Raw genomic sequence first — 19684 nt, 5'->3', positions numbered from 1 at the left:
AAAGACACAGAACACAGTAATCATTGTCTTTGAATGGATGCTGTTAACAACCTAGTTATGAGCCTTGCTTCAGCGCCTCTCAAAATGGAAAGTTTCTATAAAAAGTAACTCTTTTTTTTTTTTTTTTATTTCTTTTATGTCATTATTGGCCTTGGAATGCCTTCGATATCACATGTCTGAGATGTATTAATATGTTTGGAAAGCTTGGACCAAGCCCATGCCTAAAAAAAAAATGAAAATAAATGTACCGTGTGTGTGAGAGAGAAGGAGAGAGAGAAAGAGAGGGTCTCTCCATGGTTGTTTTTGCAGTATTCATCTGCAATCACTCTAGCATGATCTCTAGATCCAAACACATCTGTCATGTAGAAAGAGCTCCACACAACAACATAAACAACTCAGAAAACAAGCCCTTGAGAAAGAGCAATCAGACAGAACGAGGTTAAATCTAATCTTCGACATAAAATCAAATCACAATAGTTTTCTTTCATAATGATTCATCAAAACTTTCCAGCTGGCGTCACCAGTAAGTATTAATTTTCTGCTCCTCCAATCCCAAAAACTCAACAGGTTTTCAGTGGTGTCGTGTGACCACATCGTTAAATCAAGGTTTAAAATCAAATTTAATCCTGGAAATAAAGAGAAGGTTTTAGGGATTTGATAAAAATGTAAAACAAATGATGGAAAATTAATTTCTAGGTCACTAATCAAATTTGACACTGACCATGTTGACTCTTTGTAGAAAAGTTTTGGTTCTTGCTTTCTCAAATTATGCTGTCTAATACTAAGAAACTCAAAGTCAAACTAAAAAATAGTAACATCTAAATTAACTGGTTTTATTCCATCCATAAAACCAACCTGTAAAGATCAACTGATGCCAAGAAAACAATTTTTATGGGTTAAATAAGGTAGAAATACCAATAACAATTGCAAGATGCCACTTTTTACAGAGCACATACATTTTTGTTTTTAATATATTAAACACAAATTACTCTGATGATATGATGGTTATTGTAAATTTGATGAGATTTTAACAATAAATAGAGTATCAGAGTATTAAATAAAATTATAGTATTAAATATAATTTATTAAGAATTACCTATACTATAATATAACACAATATAATATAATACTATTAAGTAAAATATAAAATTTTTAAATATTAATTACAATACAATTATAATTACAATATTAAATTAAATAAATTAATAAAAAAACTACTAAAAACTTAGTGAAAACTTTACTTCTAAGATCGATACTATTAGAGATAAAACTGTAACAATGTAGCCATCTGCTACAGTACACATCAGACAGTACACTATAGATCCCCTGAGGAACAGTTCCACTCATTCTATATTATACGAGAGGAAGAATTGTATACATTTGTTAAATCATCTAAACCAACAACATGTATGTTAGACCCTATTCCATCTAAACTCCTAAAAGAGGTGCTTCCAGAAGTCATATATCCTCTTCTGACTATTATTAATTTCTCATTGTCATTAGGATATGTCCCCAAAACCTTCAAACTGGCTGTTATTAAGCATCTTATAAAAAAAAAACATAACTTGACCCCAAAGAACTAGTTAATTATAGACCGATCTTGAATCTCCCTTTTCTGTCCAAGATACTAGAAAAGGTAGTATCCTACAATTATACAATCACAATTATATACAAGTACAATTATATTCCTTCTTAGAGAAAAATGGAGACTGGTCAAATTAGAGTTACAAATGACCTGCTCTTATCATCTGATCGTGGTTGTATCTCTCTATTAGTGCTATTGGATCTTAGCACTGCATTCAACATTATTGACCACAACATTCTTTTGCATAGACTAGAACACTTTGTTGGCATTAATGGAAGTGCATTAGCATGGTTTAAATCATACTTATATGACTGCCATCGATTTGTAGCAGTGAATGAAGAGGTATCATATCATTCACAAGTGCAGTATGGAGTACCTCAAGGCTCAGTACTGGGGCTGTTATTCTTCACGCTTTATATGTTACCCTTGGGAGATATCATCAGGAAACACGGTGTTAGCTTTCACTATTATGCTGATGATACTCAGCTCTATATTTCATCGCGGCCCGGTGAAACATCCCAATTTGAAAAACTAACGGAATGCATACTCGATATAAAAAAACTGGATGACAAGTAATTTCTTGCTGATAAATTCTGAAAAAAACAAAGGTGCTAGTTATAGGACCGAAAAACTCTGCATGTAATAACCTAGAATGCTGTCTAAGAATTGATGGCTGCTCTGTCAGTTCTTCGTCATCAGTTAGGAACCTAGGTGTGAATTTGATAGCAATATTTCCTTAGAAAGCCACGTTTCTAGCATTTGTAAAACTGCATTTTTCCATCTGAAAAATATATCTAAATTATGACCAATGCAGAAATGTCAAATGCAGAAATGTTAATCCATGCGTTTATGACCTCAAGGTTAGATTATTGTAATGCTTTATTGGGTGGTTATTCTGCACGCTCAATAAACAAACTCCAGCTAGTCCAAAATGCAGCAGCTAGAGTTCCTACTAGAACCAGGAAGTATGACCATATTAGCCCGGTTCTGTCAACACTGCACTGGCTACCTATTAAACATCGTATAGATTTTAAAATCTTGCTTATTACTTATAAAGCTCTGAATGGTTAGCACCACAGTATTTGAACGAGCTCTTGTTACATTTTAGTCCTCCACATCCGCTGCATTCTCAAAACTCTGGCAATTTGATAAAACTTAGAATATCAAAATCAACTGTGGGCGGCAGATCCTTTTCCTATTTAGCGCCTAAACTCTGGAATAACCTGCCTAACATTGTTCGGGAGGCAGACACACTGTTGCAGTTTAAATCTAGATTAAAGACCTATCTCTTTAACCTGGCTTACACATAACACACTAATACGCTTCTAATATACTTAAATCCATTAAAGGATTTTTAGGCTGCATTAATTAGGTAAACCGGGACCAGGAACACTTCCCATAACACTAGATGTACTTGCTACATCATTAGAAGAATGACATCTACACTAATATTAGTCTGTTTCTCTCTTATTCCGAGGTCACCGTAGCCACCAGATCCAGTCTGTATCCAGATCAGAGGGTCACTGCAGTCACCCGGATCCAGTACGTATCCAGCCCAGATGGTGGATCAGCACCTAGAGAGGACCTCTACAGCCCTGAAAGACAGCGGAGACCAGGACAACTAGATGAGCCCCAGATACAAATCCCCTGTAAAGACCTTTTCTCAGACGACCACCGGGACAAGACCACAGGAAACAGATGATTCTTCTGCACAATGTGACTTTGCTGCAGCCTGAAATTGAACTGCTGGTTTCGTCTGGCCAGCGTAGAACTGGTCCCCCGACTGAGCCTGGTTTCTCCCAAGGTTTTTTCTCCATTCTGTCACCGATGGAGTTTTGGTTCCTTGCCGCTGTCGCCTCTGGCTTGTTTAGTTGGGGACACTTCATTTACAGCGATATCATTGACTTGACTGCAAATTATTGCACAGATACTATTTAAACTGAACTGAGCTGAATGATGACATCACTGAATTCAATGATGAACTCAATGATGTCATTTTGCATTATTGAAACACTGTTCCCTATTGATACTACACTCGTACTGCTTCGTAAGCCATTTAGGCTATGACGTTATGGGGAAAACTCCTTTTCTCCGATTTCTGAAGCCTTTTTCAATTACGCAGTGAAACTACACGACCATTGGTTTGTGGAGTTCGATAGAAATGAACCAATGTTGTGAACCTATGGTGAGCGAGCCCGTCCGAGCCCGCCAAAAGGGGTGGGGCATCGGGCTATATGACTGGTCGTCTCACCTAGGCAAACTGATTCATTCTCACAAGCAGCCAAGATCACCGCTGACCAGCTCGCCGCTCTGCGCAGCAGATCAGCCACTTCTCCCTGCTCTGCGCCCTCTAGCAGCTCGCCGCTCTCTAGCAGCTAGCTGCTCACAAGCAGCAAGCCGCTTCGAGCAGCCCCTGATCGGCATACCACTTCCGGCAGCCGGATCAGTTTCCCGCTTCCCAGCAGCTCTGTACCCGCACCTTAACAAGCGTCTGGTCAGCGCAACGCTCTTGAGCTGCCTGCAGTGTCGATCGTGCTTCGGCGCTTCCACCTAATTTTGCTGAGATTTGTATAAAAAAAGCAAATTTCCTAGAGCAAATTTTGCGGCATTGTGTCAAATGTTGCACCACAGCTGTGGCTTGTGCAGGGCCCCCCTGCACGCTGATGACGGGCACAGTACCCATTGGATGGAAGTTTAAGGCGACCCTCCTGTGCAAGCCATGCTGGACGACTTCGGCTCTCGCGGGACGAGCTTACGCCTCAGCCCGGCCAGGCTGCTTCGGCACTGCAGTCCATGGCAGTGCTTCAAGTGTACCAGGCCAAGCTCCTCCGCACCATGGATGAAGTGCTGCCAGAAAACCAACTCACGCCGCGGCCTGCTAAGCACTACCCATCTTAAGCGGCAGGGACCCCGGCCCAAGATAGTGCTGGATCCGGCGCCTCACAAGTCAGCTCATACACCGGTCAGGAAGAGGAGGAGGCTAAGTCCCGCTGCAGCCGGACCACCCTCCAAATTGCCTTGTCTCGCCTTTCCGTCATCCCGTCATCCCGTTTTGTTCCGGGTGCCCAAAGCAATGTGTTTGTTGCCTGCACAGAGCCCAGCATAGCACCCTGGTAGCGCACCACTGTTATAGCGGATTCAATAAAACACAAACATACTCAAAAAGAGAGCAAATTTCCTCTTCCACTATATACGAGCACCACAGTTCCTTACAGTGCCTGAATCAATTCAACCCCTCCCCACATGGCCCGAGGCATGGCAGGCCATCCCCGAAGTATTTGAAAAAAATAAAACAAGGTTACGTACTGCAATTCGCCCGGAGGCCCCCATTATTCAATGGCGTGGTCCTATCCTCTGTGACAGGTGAGGATGTGCATGTCTTTTGCTCAGAGGTAAAATCTATGCTGGCGAAAAGGGCCATTGAAGTGGTCCCCCCAGCACAGAGCTAGTCATAGCGGAGCCATGGCTGATCCCCTTGAGACGGGACCTCCTCTCTCAAGCGAACGGAATGATATGGCACCCCAGACCCGAGCAGTGGGCTCTCCATGTATGGCCTCTCGACGGGAGTCGGTAGACCTCCCAGAAAACATCATGAATACAATATTACAGTCTAGAGCTCCATCGACAAGGCGCCTCTATAGCCTTAAATGGTCGGTTTTCACCGCCTGGTGCACAGCCCGGGGTGAAGACCCGTTCACTTGTGACATATCTCAGATATTGTCCTTCCTCCAAGACTTAATGGATAGGGGCCGTACTCCCTCTACCCTTAAAGTCTATGTTGCGGCTATCACAGCCTCTTATGCTCCTGTAGCCGGACAGTCTGTGGGTAAAAACAACCTAGTTGTTCATTTTCTGAAGGGGTCCAGAAGGCTGAACTCTCCTCGCCCCTTCACGATCCCCACATGGGACCTATCCACGGTTCTTAGGGGCCTCAAAGAGCCACCCTTCGAACCGCTTCAGACTGCCGACTTACGTTCTCTGTCACTGAAAACCACTCTGCTAGTGGCGCTAGCATCGGTTAAGCGAGTAAGAGACTTACAGGCACTCTCCGTGAGCCCCTCTTGTCTTGAGTTCGGGCCTGGCGACTCCAAGGTTGTCCTGAAGCCAAGGATTGGTTATGTCCTGAAGGTTCTCTCCACTCCGTACAGATACCAGATTGTTGTTCTCTCCGCGCTTCCTCCTTCTCAGGATGATCAGGAGTGGAACTTACTCTGCCCTGTCAGGGCTTTAAGAGCCTACATTGACCGTTCTGCCTCTTTTCGACAGTCGGGACAGCTCTTTGTGTGCTTCGGAGGCTGCACCAAGGGTCATTCGGTCTTGAAGCCAAGGCTATTCAGATGGATAGTGGATACGATAGCTCTCTCTTACTCATCCAATGGCTCCAATGTCTGAAAGATGTTAGAGCACACTCCACATGGGGCATAGCCTCCTCATGGGCGTGGTCTAGTGGCATGTCTATCGCAGAAATCTGTGACCTTGCCGTCCACATTTGTCAGGTTCTACAACCTGGATGTTCCTGCACTACAAACGCAGGTCTTGTTAGCATAAGCCCACCATCGTGGTTGGTTTTTGCTTGTTGTCCAGCCTAGGACCCTGACTGCGTCCAGGTCCCTGGGGTAAGCTTTGTCCCCTACACATTCTCTGGCCCCTTGGCGCCTGAACTGTAGGAGGTCAACAAGATGACTGGGGTAATTACATCCCCGACTGGTCTGGGATATTTTACATATTTGTTACAAGCCCTTCTTAGTGCTCTGGGCGAATACCCGGTCATCCTTCCTGATAGCATGGCGTGATTATATTTTCCCCACAGCGTCTTAGCCTAAACGGCTTACAACGCAGTACGAGTGTAGTATCGATAGGGAACATACTCGGTTACTATAATAAATTTGGTTCCCTTAGATACGGAACGAGAACAGCATACATTGTCATGCTATGTGTAAGGACACCTCATGTCATCGCTTCAGTCGAATTAAATCAGTTTGCCTAGGTGAGATGGCCGCTTATATAGCCCAATGCCCCACCCCTTTTGGCAGGCTCAGGTGGGCTCGCTTACCATAGGCTCTCGCCACCATTAGTTCGTTTCTATCGAACTCCACGAACCAATGGTTGTGCAGTTTCACTGCATGATTGAAAAAGGCTTCAGTTGCTTTGATACAATCTTTTTTGTTTAAAGCGCTATATAAATAAAGGTGACTTGACTTGACTTAATAAATAAACAAGAGTGTAAAGTTTCTGTAAATGTAAAATTTAAAAAATGCAAAAATAAACTAAAATAAAATAAAATAAAAAAATTACGGAGCCCTGCACAAGGCATGCAGGAAAAAAATAGTAGGCTAAATCGTGTGCATGATTTACTATTTCGTTCCCTCGATTTATTTATTGTGCACACGATTTACTAATTCGTTCCCTCAATTTATTTATTGTGCACATGATATACTAATTCGTTCCCTCGATCTGCTAAATTGTGCACACGATTTAGCAAATTGAGGGAACAAATTAGTAAACTGTGAGCATGATTTAGCAAATCGAGGGAACGAAATAGTACATTGAGGAAACAAATAAGTAAATTGTGTGCACAATTTAGCAAATCGAGGGAACGAAATAGTACATTGAGGGAACAATTTAGTAAATTGTGCGCATGTCAGGTGCGGGGCTCCGTAAAAAAAACACAAAACAACAGAAAAAAAAATGTTTAGTGGTCTCAGAATTTTAGATTCAACTGTTTGTCCTATTACCAATGTAAATTGTCTGCTTTTACTTTAAGTCAACCCAGTTTGCAATCTACATTATTTATTGACTTTGAATAAGTGCAGAATATATTTCTGGATCTTATCTAATAGAGTTGGTGGTAAAAATGGTACAGACGCCATAATGAGTCATGTTTATTAAGGAAGTAATGTGCTTTTTCTAATTCAAATATTGACTAAACTGAAGCAGGAAAAACAGCACAATGTTTGGAAACGCTGTAATAGGAATGAAATTCATTGAGAAGATGACAAACATGATATTATCTTTTTTTGTTCTTTAAAGTAAACACTCATAAACAGCGAGGAGACGGTTAAGATCTGCCGTCTTTGGCTGACCCATTTCCTCCCAGCTGTCGCTGACAAGAGCTTGTGTGTGGGAGATGAGAGAAATCTGAGCAGTTTCATTTTGGGACTTAAAGACGCTGAGGTCACCCAACCAATTATATTCAGTTAGATGAGATTTGCCTTGTTTCCTTGACACACACACACAGACACCTCTATTAACCAGGGTTTAGCGGAAGCTGAACAGCATCCAAAGTCCACAGGTATCCATCATTTTTATGGCAGGGTTCAGCGCCAGGTCAGCCTTGATTCTCTGCTGTATTCATGCACATCATTTTAAAACCTATTTATTGTAGTATTTTATAATTCCTAGAAAACATATAAACATCAAACTAGAGGCTAAAGTTTGTGAACAAACTTTGATGTTGGCTTGGGAAAGCCTGAGTCAAAAAAGGCAAATCACATATCAGTTCAGAGTTCTGAAGCTGAAATATGGTTTATTCACAGTGCCATGTGGTTACTAGGGTCCTTTATATGGTTGCTATGGCATGACTAGACAATTGCCAGGGTGATACAGCCAACTCAAAAAAGTTTATTTTTTTATTTTTTTATGCAGAGATATAGCTTATTCGTTTTACTATATGGTTGCTAGGGTCCTCCTCTAAATGATTTTTAATTTCCAGTCAATTTTAAACCAGCAATATAATAATTTTTAAACAATAGGTGACTTTAAACAACCTACCATGTTGGATAAAAACATTTAACCCAACCAGCTGGGTCAAAATAACCCAGCATGTGTTCTGTCCAATATTCACCCAGCGCTGGGTTGCCAAATAACTCTAGCTGGGCTGTTTTTAACCCAGCATTTTTTAGAATGTACTTGACTATATTCTATGGATGTGAATGTGAACGAGATGGAGGTTGGCTGTTGTTTGGAGATGATGTGGCAGAGGTTTGTACGTTTGGAGATGAATGAACCGTGGTGGTTTTTGAACCAGGATGAGAGCTTGTTCTTCAGCTCATCTGTGTAAAAACAAACATTTGGCAACACCCTCACACTTCATAAAACTAAAGCTTGAAATCTCCAGTACCTTTTCATTTTCTAGCTTTCCACCTTCATTTCTGGACCACAGATATTCTGTTGTTTTGAAACCATTGAGAGTTTGGATAAATATTGGCTCCATCCAGATAACAGGAAGCCAAATCTATACTTTCAGTGAGGGGGGAAATATGTAAATAAAATTCTTTTGAAATGAAGAAAGGCCAGGAATACGCTGCTTGACTGAAACAACAAAATTATAAAACTCTTGACAGGACACGAATGGAAGAAAAAGCCATTTTCATTGGAGAAGGTCCAAGGAGAAGGTCTCATTTGCACTTCAAAGATTCATTCATTCTTTCAGCTTAAATTAAGTAAGGAGATCCTGCCAGACTCAACTAGACCAGTTTAGGATTGTGTTTGAAACTAAAGTCTTAAAGAAGACATACTGTATGAGTTCTTTTATATAAAAATAAGTTTGGAAGAAGGTTTCTATCAACACAGATACACACACATTTTGGGCACATGTCTATGAACTTCAAGGCTGACTGCATCATCACTCAAGTCAAAGGGGGAAAAAGCAGAACTATTTTGAGGTAAATTAAAGACACATGCTGTTAAAGTGTACTCTTAGTGTGCTGTGCTCTGGGATAGACTAGAGAAAGCTGCAAATCGATTCATTTCAATGGTGATAGCCAGTGTGTCTCACATACGGATTCACTGACCAATTAGAATTTTTGAGAGGCTACACTTTATATTGTTATTGTGTAAAGACTCAACTTGCACTGTGTGAGACAAATATTACACATTTCAGAAAGATGAAAGAGTACATGTTGTTGCTAAAACAACACAATTGCAGGCTTTTATATTTACATTGTATAAAGCAAATTATCACAAAATATTTCTGGAAAATACATGAGAGGCATTTGCTTAACTTTAACTGAAAAATATTTACTTTCAAGTTTTGAAGTAATGTTTAACAATCATTTTAGCAGATTTACTAAAAAAAAAAAAAAAAAAAAAAAAAGGTTTTGGAAGGATACCACACTGTAAAAAAATAATTTGAAAAATCTGATTATTTGTGAAATTTACTAGCAATTTCAGAGTGAGAGCTGTTTGAAAGTAAATTGATAGTTTTTTTCTTTGATGAATAGAAAGTTCAAAATTACAGCATTTATTTGAACAGAAATCTTCTCTAACACTGTAAATGCATTTACAGTCACTTTTCATCAACTCAATGTGTCCTTGCTGAAGAAGTGTTAATTTTTCTCTCCCCATTTTTTTCCTTTCCAACAAAGTAGCTTTTTATTTCGTAAAATTGATTGATTGATTGATTGATTAATAGTGTTTCTCATTAAAAAAGAAAAAAAAATGCATAAATTAATGTCAGTATAAAAATGTATCCATACATTTAGCACTGACCATGTAGCGACCCCCTTACTGTACCCCCCCACCCTTTTTTTTGTTGAAAAGCTTGAGGTTTATGTGCCTTTGTGGTCCTGCAAAAGTCTATCTCAAAAACCAGGGTTCAAAAGTTTACTGTACAATATTACAAATCTCTCTGTAACCCATTAACACACATGAATTTACTTCCACTAATGTCAAAGCATGACTGCATGGAAGAATTTTTCCATATCGTAAAAAACTAGGACAACATTTGAACCGTTTTGAAAGCTGAATCTTTCACAAAGCATCCGCACATACGTACAGTACATGTACGATAACACACTCTCACACATGTTGTGAGTGCCTCTGATAGTCTCTGGCTCTCTGCCATGGTCCAGATGTTTCAGGGCCCCTGAGGGCCACTGCAGGTAAACTAATTAACCCTTAGAGATACACGCATGTATGCAGCAAGAAGAAACGGCTGCTTGATTTCTCCTACGGCAGGAAGTACATTTCACGCTTTCTCCACTGATTTCAGCTAAAGCAGCTGAAGGATTGCAAGCTTTTATTTGGCACCACGTGTTCGACTCTCTGTTCACCCAAAACCTGCAGCCAGCTATTGGAGGAAATTTATAACCAGCCCTACAAACACGTGCCTCAGATCGGACACAGATGCTCATCCCATCTGCGTGCATGCATACATTGTAACCTCATCTTCATTTTAAAATATAAACTAAAAAACAATGAGTGCTTCAGTTCATTGAGCTTCTTACTTGTGCTGTGATGAAGGCACATTATTTAGAGGTTCAAATGTTTTATTTTTTTATTGATTCAGTCACTGCAGTAATTCTGGCTGAGTGTGTGCCATATGTCCTAAAATAGAATATTTATAACTTTAATTTTACAGTTAGACCGTAATGGACACCGTAACCACACATTTTGTTAAAATACACTTTAAAAAAATTATTTCGAAGCTGTAAATAAATATTTTAATGTAAACAACCATTAAGTATATGAAAATAGACTGATGCAAGTTTCTACAAAATTAAACTATGACTATTCACCATTCATTTTGAATTGGACACCATCAAAAACTGACTCATTGTTCAATGGTGGAGTCAATTGTGAACTCACTCATGATTAATTTAGTGAATCTGATACAAATTCTAGCAGATGACTCTGAGGAAGGCTTGGTGTTCCATTTGCGACAGACCCTTCGAGGCTGTTTGTACATAAGAGTCATCTGTTTAAAAATTGAACATCATGGCTCATGGTGCATGCAAATCTAAATAACTAACACCACCTCACAAGATGATTTCTGACAAAACTGCATATGAAAACTTGACAGAACTGGACTTTCTAACCCTGTGCATGTAGTGACATTTATTAACTTTTCATGACACTTTAAAAATGAAATGTACAGTAAATGGCACAAAAAAAACTCAGTTTTATCTGAAACAGATGGTCATGAATCTAGAAACTTTTTCACATTGGTTATTGTATGTAAGATGGGAATTTGGTAATTAAATGTCTGGTAAAAAAAAATAAAAAAATAACATGGCATCTGACTATTACATAGTACCTACACTACACCTAACCAACAGTTTTTAAATATTATATAATGTTTCTACAAGTCTTTTGAGCTCTTTTGTCATGACTCGTGTTTCACAGGACTCATACTTGAGTGTTTCACATCATAAGTGCAATGCTGTACCGGGTGCGCTAACAAGCAAGTTTACTTAATCAGAAAAGCCAAACGTATGGAGCTTCTTATGTGATGCACACATCAAAATGTATTGGTTTACAAATTGTGCACTTTTGAAAGTGTTTTGAGCTCATAACATAGTATTGTGCACAAAACATCACAAAGATAAGTCTTTATTAAGCAATAATCTGCCACTATAATCATAATTTGTGTGAAAAGGAATAAAAGTTGTTGGTGTTTTACTGCCACTAGTGTTCGTATCAACTGTAAACTACATTCTTAGACTTTTCCAATGAGCCCAGGTTGGGATTTTCAATTAATGTCACCTTTTTTTTTCACATTTGTGAGCACTTCGGTCACAGTCTGCAGCTCTGAAATCGGTACCATATGACATCAATTTGGCGAAGATGAAACGTTTCCAGGCCAAAGGAAGCACAATCCAGAAGAAACACTACTAACAATCCCACATGGATCCACAGAAAGTGACTAGGAGCTACAGAATAGCGGAGACAAATGTGTCTAATCAGGATCTAACCCAATGAGATGAATGCAGGAGGGGCAGGGACATTATTTATATAAATAGTTATATAAAGAGCTCTGGATTGCATTGGCGAGAAACATCTCGTTTTAACAGCAGTCAAACTTTCACTACTTGTTTACAATCACTACTGTGAAAGATTCAAATCATTCTGGTCGTCGTAATTCAGCTGTCAAATGACTCCAACGAGCAAAATTACAACCAGCGCTTGGCCTCGTGCCTGGATGCCAGACTGACCGTGAAGTCACTGAAAAAGACGCAACCTCCAGGATCCATCCGCTTAACTAAAAAGACGCTTTGGGCGGAGGTTTAGTAAACTGATAAATGAGACGAGCTGGATATTTCTCAGAACTGGAAGCCAACACCATTTCTTTCGATGCCACAAACATGGCATGTGTGTTTATGCGCATTTATCTCCATACAGCTTGAGCGGAGAACACATATAAATCATCTCCTGCTTTTATGTACGGATGTGTTTACCAGAAGAAAACACAAATGCATAAAATTTATCAGAGGAAGCTTTGGTCTGTGATAAGTTCATAATGAGTTTCTCTGGGTGGAGATTGCAGGCAGCACTTGTATAAATAGGTCACAATTTTACTGGACTGTTGGAGCTGATTTTCTCTTGGACAAGAGGCAAGAGCTGAATAGGAAACAGGTCCCGAGTGGAAACTGAAGTCAAGAGGACTGTTCAAGCCTTACATAAGCGTACCGTGGTACGGTGACTAGGAATACAAGCTTGGGTTCAGAAAATAAGCCTGTTGCCTCGGGCTCAGAACTAGACTGAAAATCCCAGGCTATGTCATAGCAAATCTCGCTAATGAACAAAAATAATAACATTATTCCAAAATATAAATTACATTATTAAAACATGATTTTTAATATCAAACCCAACAAAATTAAAAATGACCATGGCATTGCAAAGGTTGATGTTTGTTTTTTTAATTGGATTTGTTAGATCACTCCTTACAAAATATCGTAGAATCATGGCAAATCATGGCAATATCATGGATATTGGGATAATACAATGAAAATGCTATAGTAATATCATGGTATTTTTTCACTTTTAAGTACCATGGTATATGAATATGATAATCAGAACTATGGAATAGGTCAGAAAACCAGTGTATCACTAATACCATCACAAATCCATGATATATAGCACTTTTTGTAAACTTTTAAAAACAAACTCTTATATGTACATTGGGGTCAGCATGGAAGCTTATTTTCACCACAGACTAAAAAAAAGATAAAACAAGGTAATTGTGATATTTTATCTCACAATTCTGTTATTTTTCTTGCAAATCTGAGTTTGTCTCACAATTCTTACTTTCCCCCCACAATTCTGAGAAAAAGTCTTATTAACTCACAATTGACAAGTTAATTTCATAATTCAGAGATAAACAGTCAAAAATGTGAGATATAAACTCGCAAAAGCAAAGAATAATAAAATAAAAAGTTAAATAAAAAGTCACAAGTTATTTATTTATTTATTCCTTTGCGCTGAATAAACAAATGTAAAAATATTTTAGAAAAATATGTTAGAAAAAAATCACAAATAATTTCTAATTATTTGACGCAGAATAAAAAAAAAAAAAAAAAAAAAAAAAATATCTCACAATTATCACATTTTCTCTCTCAATAGCCAGTTAACATGGTTCAGTGCTTATATTTTGCAACTCAGACCTTTTTTTTTTCAGAATTGCTGGAAAAGAGTTGTGAGATAGAAACTCACAATTACCTTTTCTTTTTTATTCCATAAGAGTAAAAAAGCTTTCATAGATTACATGGTCTGCATCACAATTTGTGAATATGAATTAATGTAAATAACATATCATACTTTTTTATTTTATTTTTATTTTATTTTATTTTTTTTATTAGGAACCTAAAAATGGTGGAAGATCTTAACTAAATGTGTTTAAATTAGATTCTGAATGTCAGAATTCAGTGTGATCTCAGACTTTTGGAGCCCACTGAGCATACATCACCAATGACACCTACGAATGGAAAAAAATAAACAGATATAAACAGAGAGAACAATAAACAGTGACAGAAGACACATTTGATAAGCATCTTAGAGCGAACGCCCAGGTCAAGCCCTCCGTCTCTCAGTGAAGACTGTACTGCAATGTCCATGCAAATGTCCAGCGAGGACCTCATTCATTCATTCCTCATGTTTGTCGCTCCTGAAGAGAAGCAGACACAACAGACGCCTCGGCACAGAGCTCCTAAATACCTTCACGTCTGACACACCTGCGCGTCTGTGCATGTACATGTGTTTGTCTGCGGAACTGTGAAGAATTCATCATTCATACTGGAGACACAAGCCTCCCCAGAGTTTTCAGTGACACTTCCATCATTCCATCATGTCTGCTCTTCAAGATCAAAGGCTGTCAAATTTAATCTTAAATCTTAAAAATAATAATAATAATACTCCAAATATACTATATACATTTCTAAATAAAAAAAAACATAAATAAACAAATAAATGTTTTATATTAATAAACTTTATAATGAACTTTATAATTTTCTAAAGTATTTTAATAAATAAACTTTTAAAAAACGTATTCATCATATTATGAATATTATTATTATTATTATTATTATTGTAACTTATTAAAACTAATTTATTGCATTAAAACTATAATTTAAATAATAAATTAAGTTATAATAATAATAAACAATTTAAGTAAGATGAAGAAAAACAATAACAACAACATCAATAATAATAATAACAATAATAATGAATTGTTTAATTATTATTATTATTGTTGTTGTTGTTGTTGTTGTTATAGTATAAAAGGGTTCAAAAGTCAACCTACATATTTTTTTAATGAATAAATATTTATATATATATTTTTTATTATATAGGTATTAGATATATAGGTATTACTGTATATCAGGATTTGAAACCTTACACACTAAATGTGAATCAGACCACTAGGCTAATGATTGTATAGTTGTTAAACAGTGTTATCTTGCAGGATGCCCCTCAGTGAAGTGCATTTACTCACACACTCTGAAGCCGGATCCAGGCGGCGTGTGTCCTCCCTGCTCACTGTTGTAGATAGTGGTGACATTTCCACGCTCGCAGTAGTTGGTGCAGCGTCCCTGTGTGCAGCGCAGCCTGCAGATGGTGGGGGTGAAGAGCACTTTGATCCGCTCCGAACCCCCTCGGACGACGGCGGTGCGCTGCTGCTGGCCGGACGAGAGCTGAGCCACGGCTAGACAGAGGCAGAGGGCAAAGCCAAAGCAGAGCAGCAGAGTCAGACTGTGAGGACGCATGGCGTGCTCCATTCACACACACATCACACACACACTCGCAAACCCGGGATGAAGACCGAAATGTCTTTTTCTTGGCTCGTCCCTGCAATATCCTTGGAAAGGATCAACTAGTGCACAAAAAAAGTCCAATTCCTGTTCTGGCACAGATATGAGGTAATGTGCGCCACACACCTGTGAGTGTGTGTGTGTGTGTGTTTGTATATCTGGCTGTGAATGTGTTCAGAAAGCTGTTTCCTGAGGAAACCAGAGCCGTCCTGGTGTTTGAAGGAGCTGTTGCAAGCAAATTCTGGCGGCGATTGAGATTGAATCCATCACCCGCTGATGTCCCTCTCGCTCTCCTTCAGCCCTGCGCTCACAAACACACTGACAGGCTTCTCAGCGCTCTCACTACATGAGGAGAGAACTTTCTCTGTCATATGAGGAGGAGAGAGCAGAGTGGGCGGCGAAACCCAGGAAACTAGCAGGAGAGAGAGAGAGAGAGAGACTCTGCGTCTCTGGCATCGCACACGGGGGTGAGGTCAGCACCGTTTAATGTGTGTGTGTGTGTGTGTGTGTGTGTAGTGGTTGCTTGTAGATGAAGGGAGGGGTGTGTTTTTCTCTGCATTTTCAACGCTGTCATTTGGCGAGCTTTCGCTGTTCCCCTGCAGCGCACGCTGAACATTTACGAATAGTTCAGCATGAATGAAACAATTAGTCACCTTCGTGACTTTGCTTCTTCTGTGGAACACAAAAGGAGAAATTCGGAAGAATGTTCACGTTGCTCTTTTACAGAAACTGATCGTGGACAAAATGACAAAAAAGCACCATAATATATTATAAAGGACTATAATTCAAGTCACATGACAGCTTTGTTTGAAGAACAGACCAGTGTTTTGGCCTCTACCATTACTCTACAGTCTTAAACATAAAGGTTCTAAAAGTTTTTTTTTTTTTTTTTTTGGAGCGATACCATAGAAGGACCTTTATAGGTTCTTCAAAGAACATTTCAGTGATCAGTTCTTAAAAGAATGTTTGAAGAGCATTTTTATAATGAAAATAATCTTTTTCCACTATAAAGAACCTTTGTGGAATGGAAGGGTTCTATGCATGTTTCTTGGAACACTCTTCAAAATAAAAGTTCTTTATTGGCATCAGTGGTTCCACAAAGAACCTTTTGTCCAATGGTAAGATTCAACGGAGGGTAAAGGTTCTTTATGGAAACACTGATGCCAACAAAGAACTTTTATTTTGAAGAGTGTTCCAAGAAACATGCATAGAAACCTCCATGGACTCTTTCCACTGGACAAAATGTTCTTCATGGTGGAAAAAAAGGTTCTTTAGATTACTAAAATTTTATTCACACTAAGAATGGTTCTTTTAAGAATTGTTCACTGAAAGGTTCTTTGGGGTACTGAAAATGGTTTTGCTATGGCACTGCAGAAAAAAAAAAAAAAAAAGAGTAAAAGAGTAAAAAATCTTTTTTTTAAGAGTAAAGAAAAAAATTATGGCAATCAAAGACCCACTAGGGGACCTGAGCAAACCTTTAAGGATGCCTCAAAATGACTTCGATTTAAAACGAGCTAAAAGGGTTAATGTGGAAAATCAGGATACACGAGGAAACCTCATTTTGAAAGTGTGATTTCTAAACCTGTAACTATCATATAACTAATAAAATTGTACAAAAAACTAAGATTAATGAGTGCTGTAAAAGTACGGTTTATCGTTATTCATGTTTATCATTAGTTTATGTAGTTCATGTATGGCTTTGTTGTCATTTTGGAGCTTTATGGAAAAGAGCTGTCAGTTGTTTCCTCAAGAAGTTCATGGATTTCGAAATTCCAAAAAATCCTTTTGAGTTCCACTGAAAAAAGCAGGTCATTCAGGTTTGGAGTGACATGAGGTTGAGCAAATGATGGTAATTTTAATTTTTGGATGAACTTTTATTTTTTTAACTGAGTGTAAACCTAATCTAAAACAGGCTTTTGACCAAATAAGTATCTGGATCCACACAAAGTCAACAACTCCACAAAGCAAAGAACAAACTGTTCAGATCATTTAAAAGGATTAGTTCTTATAAAAGACAATGCCACATTCTTCACAGATGATATGGTTTACCCAAATTTGGTGTTTGAACAGTACTTCTGTCGAATACACCTGCAGGGAATACAATCTAAAAATGTTTTTCCTAAACAGCAATGAGAAAGCTAATTGAATTTTGCTGAAGTATTCTGCTTCTTAGACTGACTTCTCCAGAGAAAAGTCTTAGTAATCTCTCAGACTTTGCTTAGATTGGCCAAAACTCCAATTCTGCAACAAAATGTCTCAGATCTCAGTACAAAAAGAGTTCTCATATTCTTCCAGGATTAAATAATCTGCAGTCCCAATTTATATGTCTATTTTATAAATCAACAATGGATTAATTTAGATTTACTTTCCCTAAGGAGATTCTGGAGTTAATACCAAAGTTTATACCAAAGGGAATATATATATATATATACACACACACACACACACACACACACCGTGGTGTGAAAAAGTGCATATTTGTCACACTTGAATTATTCAGATCAAACTAATTGTAATATTACTCAATGATAACTGGAGTAAATACAAAAAAAAAAAAAAAAAAAAAAAAAAAAAAATCAGTTTTGAAATAATGATTTCATTTATTAAGGGAAAAAAAGTTGTCCAAACCTCCCTGGCCCTGTGTGAAAAACTAATTGCCCCCTAAATCTAATAACTGGTTGTGCCACCCTTTGCAGCAACAGCTGCAATCAAGTGTTTATGATAACTGACAATGAGTCTTTCACATCGCTGTGGAGGAATTCTAGCCCACTCTTCTTTGCAGAATTGTTTTAATTCAGCCACATCGGAGGGTTTTCAAGCATGAATGGACTGTTTAAGATCATGCCACAGCATCTCAATTGGATTTAAGTCTGGACTTTGACTTGGCCACTCCAAAACCCTAATTTAGTTTTTCTTGAGCCATTCAGAGGTGGATTGCTGGTGTGTTTGGGATCATTGTCCTGCTGCAGAACCCAAGTGCGCTTGAGCTTGAGGTCACAAACTGATGGCCAGGATTTTCTGATAGAGTGCAGAATTCAGTTTCCATCAATTATGGCAAGTCATCCAGTTCCTGACCATCACACTTCCTCTTCACCATGTTTGACTGTTGGTATGATATTTATTTTATCAAATGCTGTGCTGGTTTTACGCCAGATGTAACGGGACACACACCTTCCAAAAAGTTCAACTTTTGTCACATCAGTCCACAAAATATTTGCCCAAAAGTCTTGGGGATAATCAAGATATTTTTTGGCAAATGTGAGATGAAGCTTTGTGTTCTTTTTGGTCAGCAGTGGCCTTTGCCTTGGATCTCTCCCTTGGATGCTGTTTCTGCCCAGTCTCTTTCTTATTGTTGAATCATGAACACTGAGATTAATTGAGGCGAGTGAGGCCTGCAGGTCATTAGATGTTGTTCTGGGTTCTTTTATGACCTCCTGGATGAGTCGTTGTTGCGCTCTTGTAATTTTGGTAGGCCAGCCACTCCTGGGAAGTTTCACCTCTGTTCCAAGTTTTCTCCATCTGTGGATAATGGCTCTGACGGTGGTTCGCTGGAGTCCCAAAGCCTTAGAAATGGCTTTATAACCCTTTCCAGACTGATGCATGTCAACTATGTTGTTTCTCATCTGTTCTTGAGTCTTTAGATCGCAGCATGATGTGCTGCTCTTTAAGCTTCACTTTGTGAGACAGGTTCTGTTTAAGTGATTTCTGGATTCAGCAGGTCTGGCAGTAATCAGGTCTGGGTGTGGCTAGAGAAATTCAACTCAGCTTTCTAAAATAATGTGGTTAATCACAGTTCTTTCATGATTTAACAGGAGGGGGCAATACATTTTTCACGTAGGGCCAGACAGGTTTGGACAGCTTTTTTCCCTTAATACATGAAACCATCATTTAAAAACAGCATTTTATATTTACTTGCATTATCTATGTGTAAAATTAAAATTAGTTTGATGATCTGAATCTTTTAAGTGTGACATGTTCTGTATGTACTGTGTGTGTGTGTGTGTGTGTGTGTGTGTGTGTGTGTGTGTGTGTATATATATATATATATATATATATATATATGTTTATACAT

The 19684-nt window shown here is 38.5% G+C and overlaps 1 protein-coding gene across 1 annotated transcript in view; it reads right to left on the bottom strand.

Annotated features, from left to right (window-relative positions):
* LOC109078142 (latent-transforming growth factor beta-binding protein 4-like) overlaps positions 1–19684 on the bottom strand; it is an 86801-nt gene that overhangs the window by 50943 nt on the left and 16174 nt on the right. The window contains exon 5 of the mRNA XM_042743412.1: positions 15297–15506. Within this exon, the coding sequence (XP_042599346.1) occupies positions 15297–15506 (210 nt within the window). The remainder of the gene's footprint in view (positions 1–15296; positions 15507–19684) is intronic.

Source organism: Cyprinus carpio, chromosome B18, assembly GCF_018340385.1.
Source record: "Cyprinus carpio isolate SPL01 chromosome B18, ASM1834038v1, whole genome shotgun sequence".
NCBI lineage: Eukaryota > Metazoa > Chordata > Actinopteri > Cypriniformes > Cyprinidae > Cyprinus > Cyprinus carpio.
Note: the sequence above shows the minus strand (reverse complement) of the source record. Positions and strands in the feature narration are given on the sequence as shown.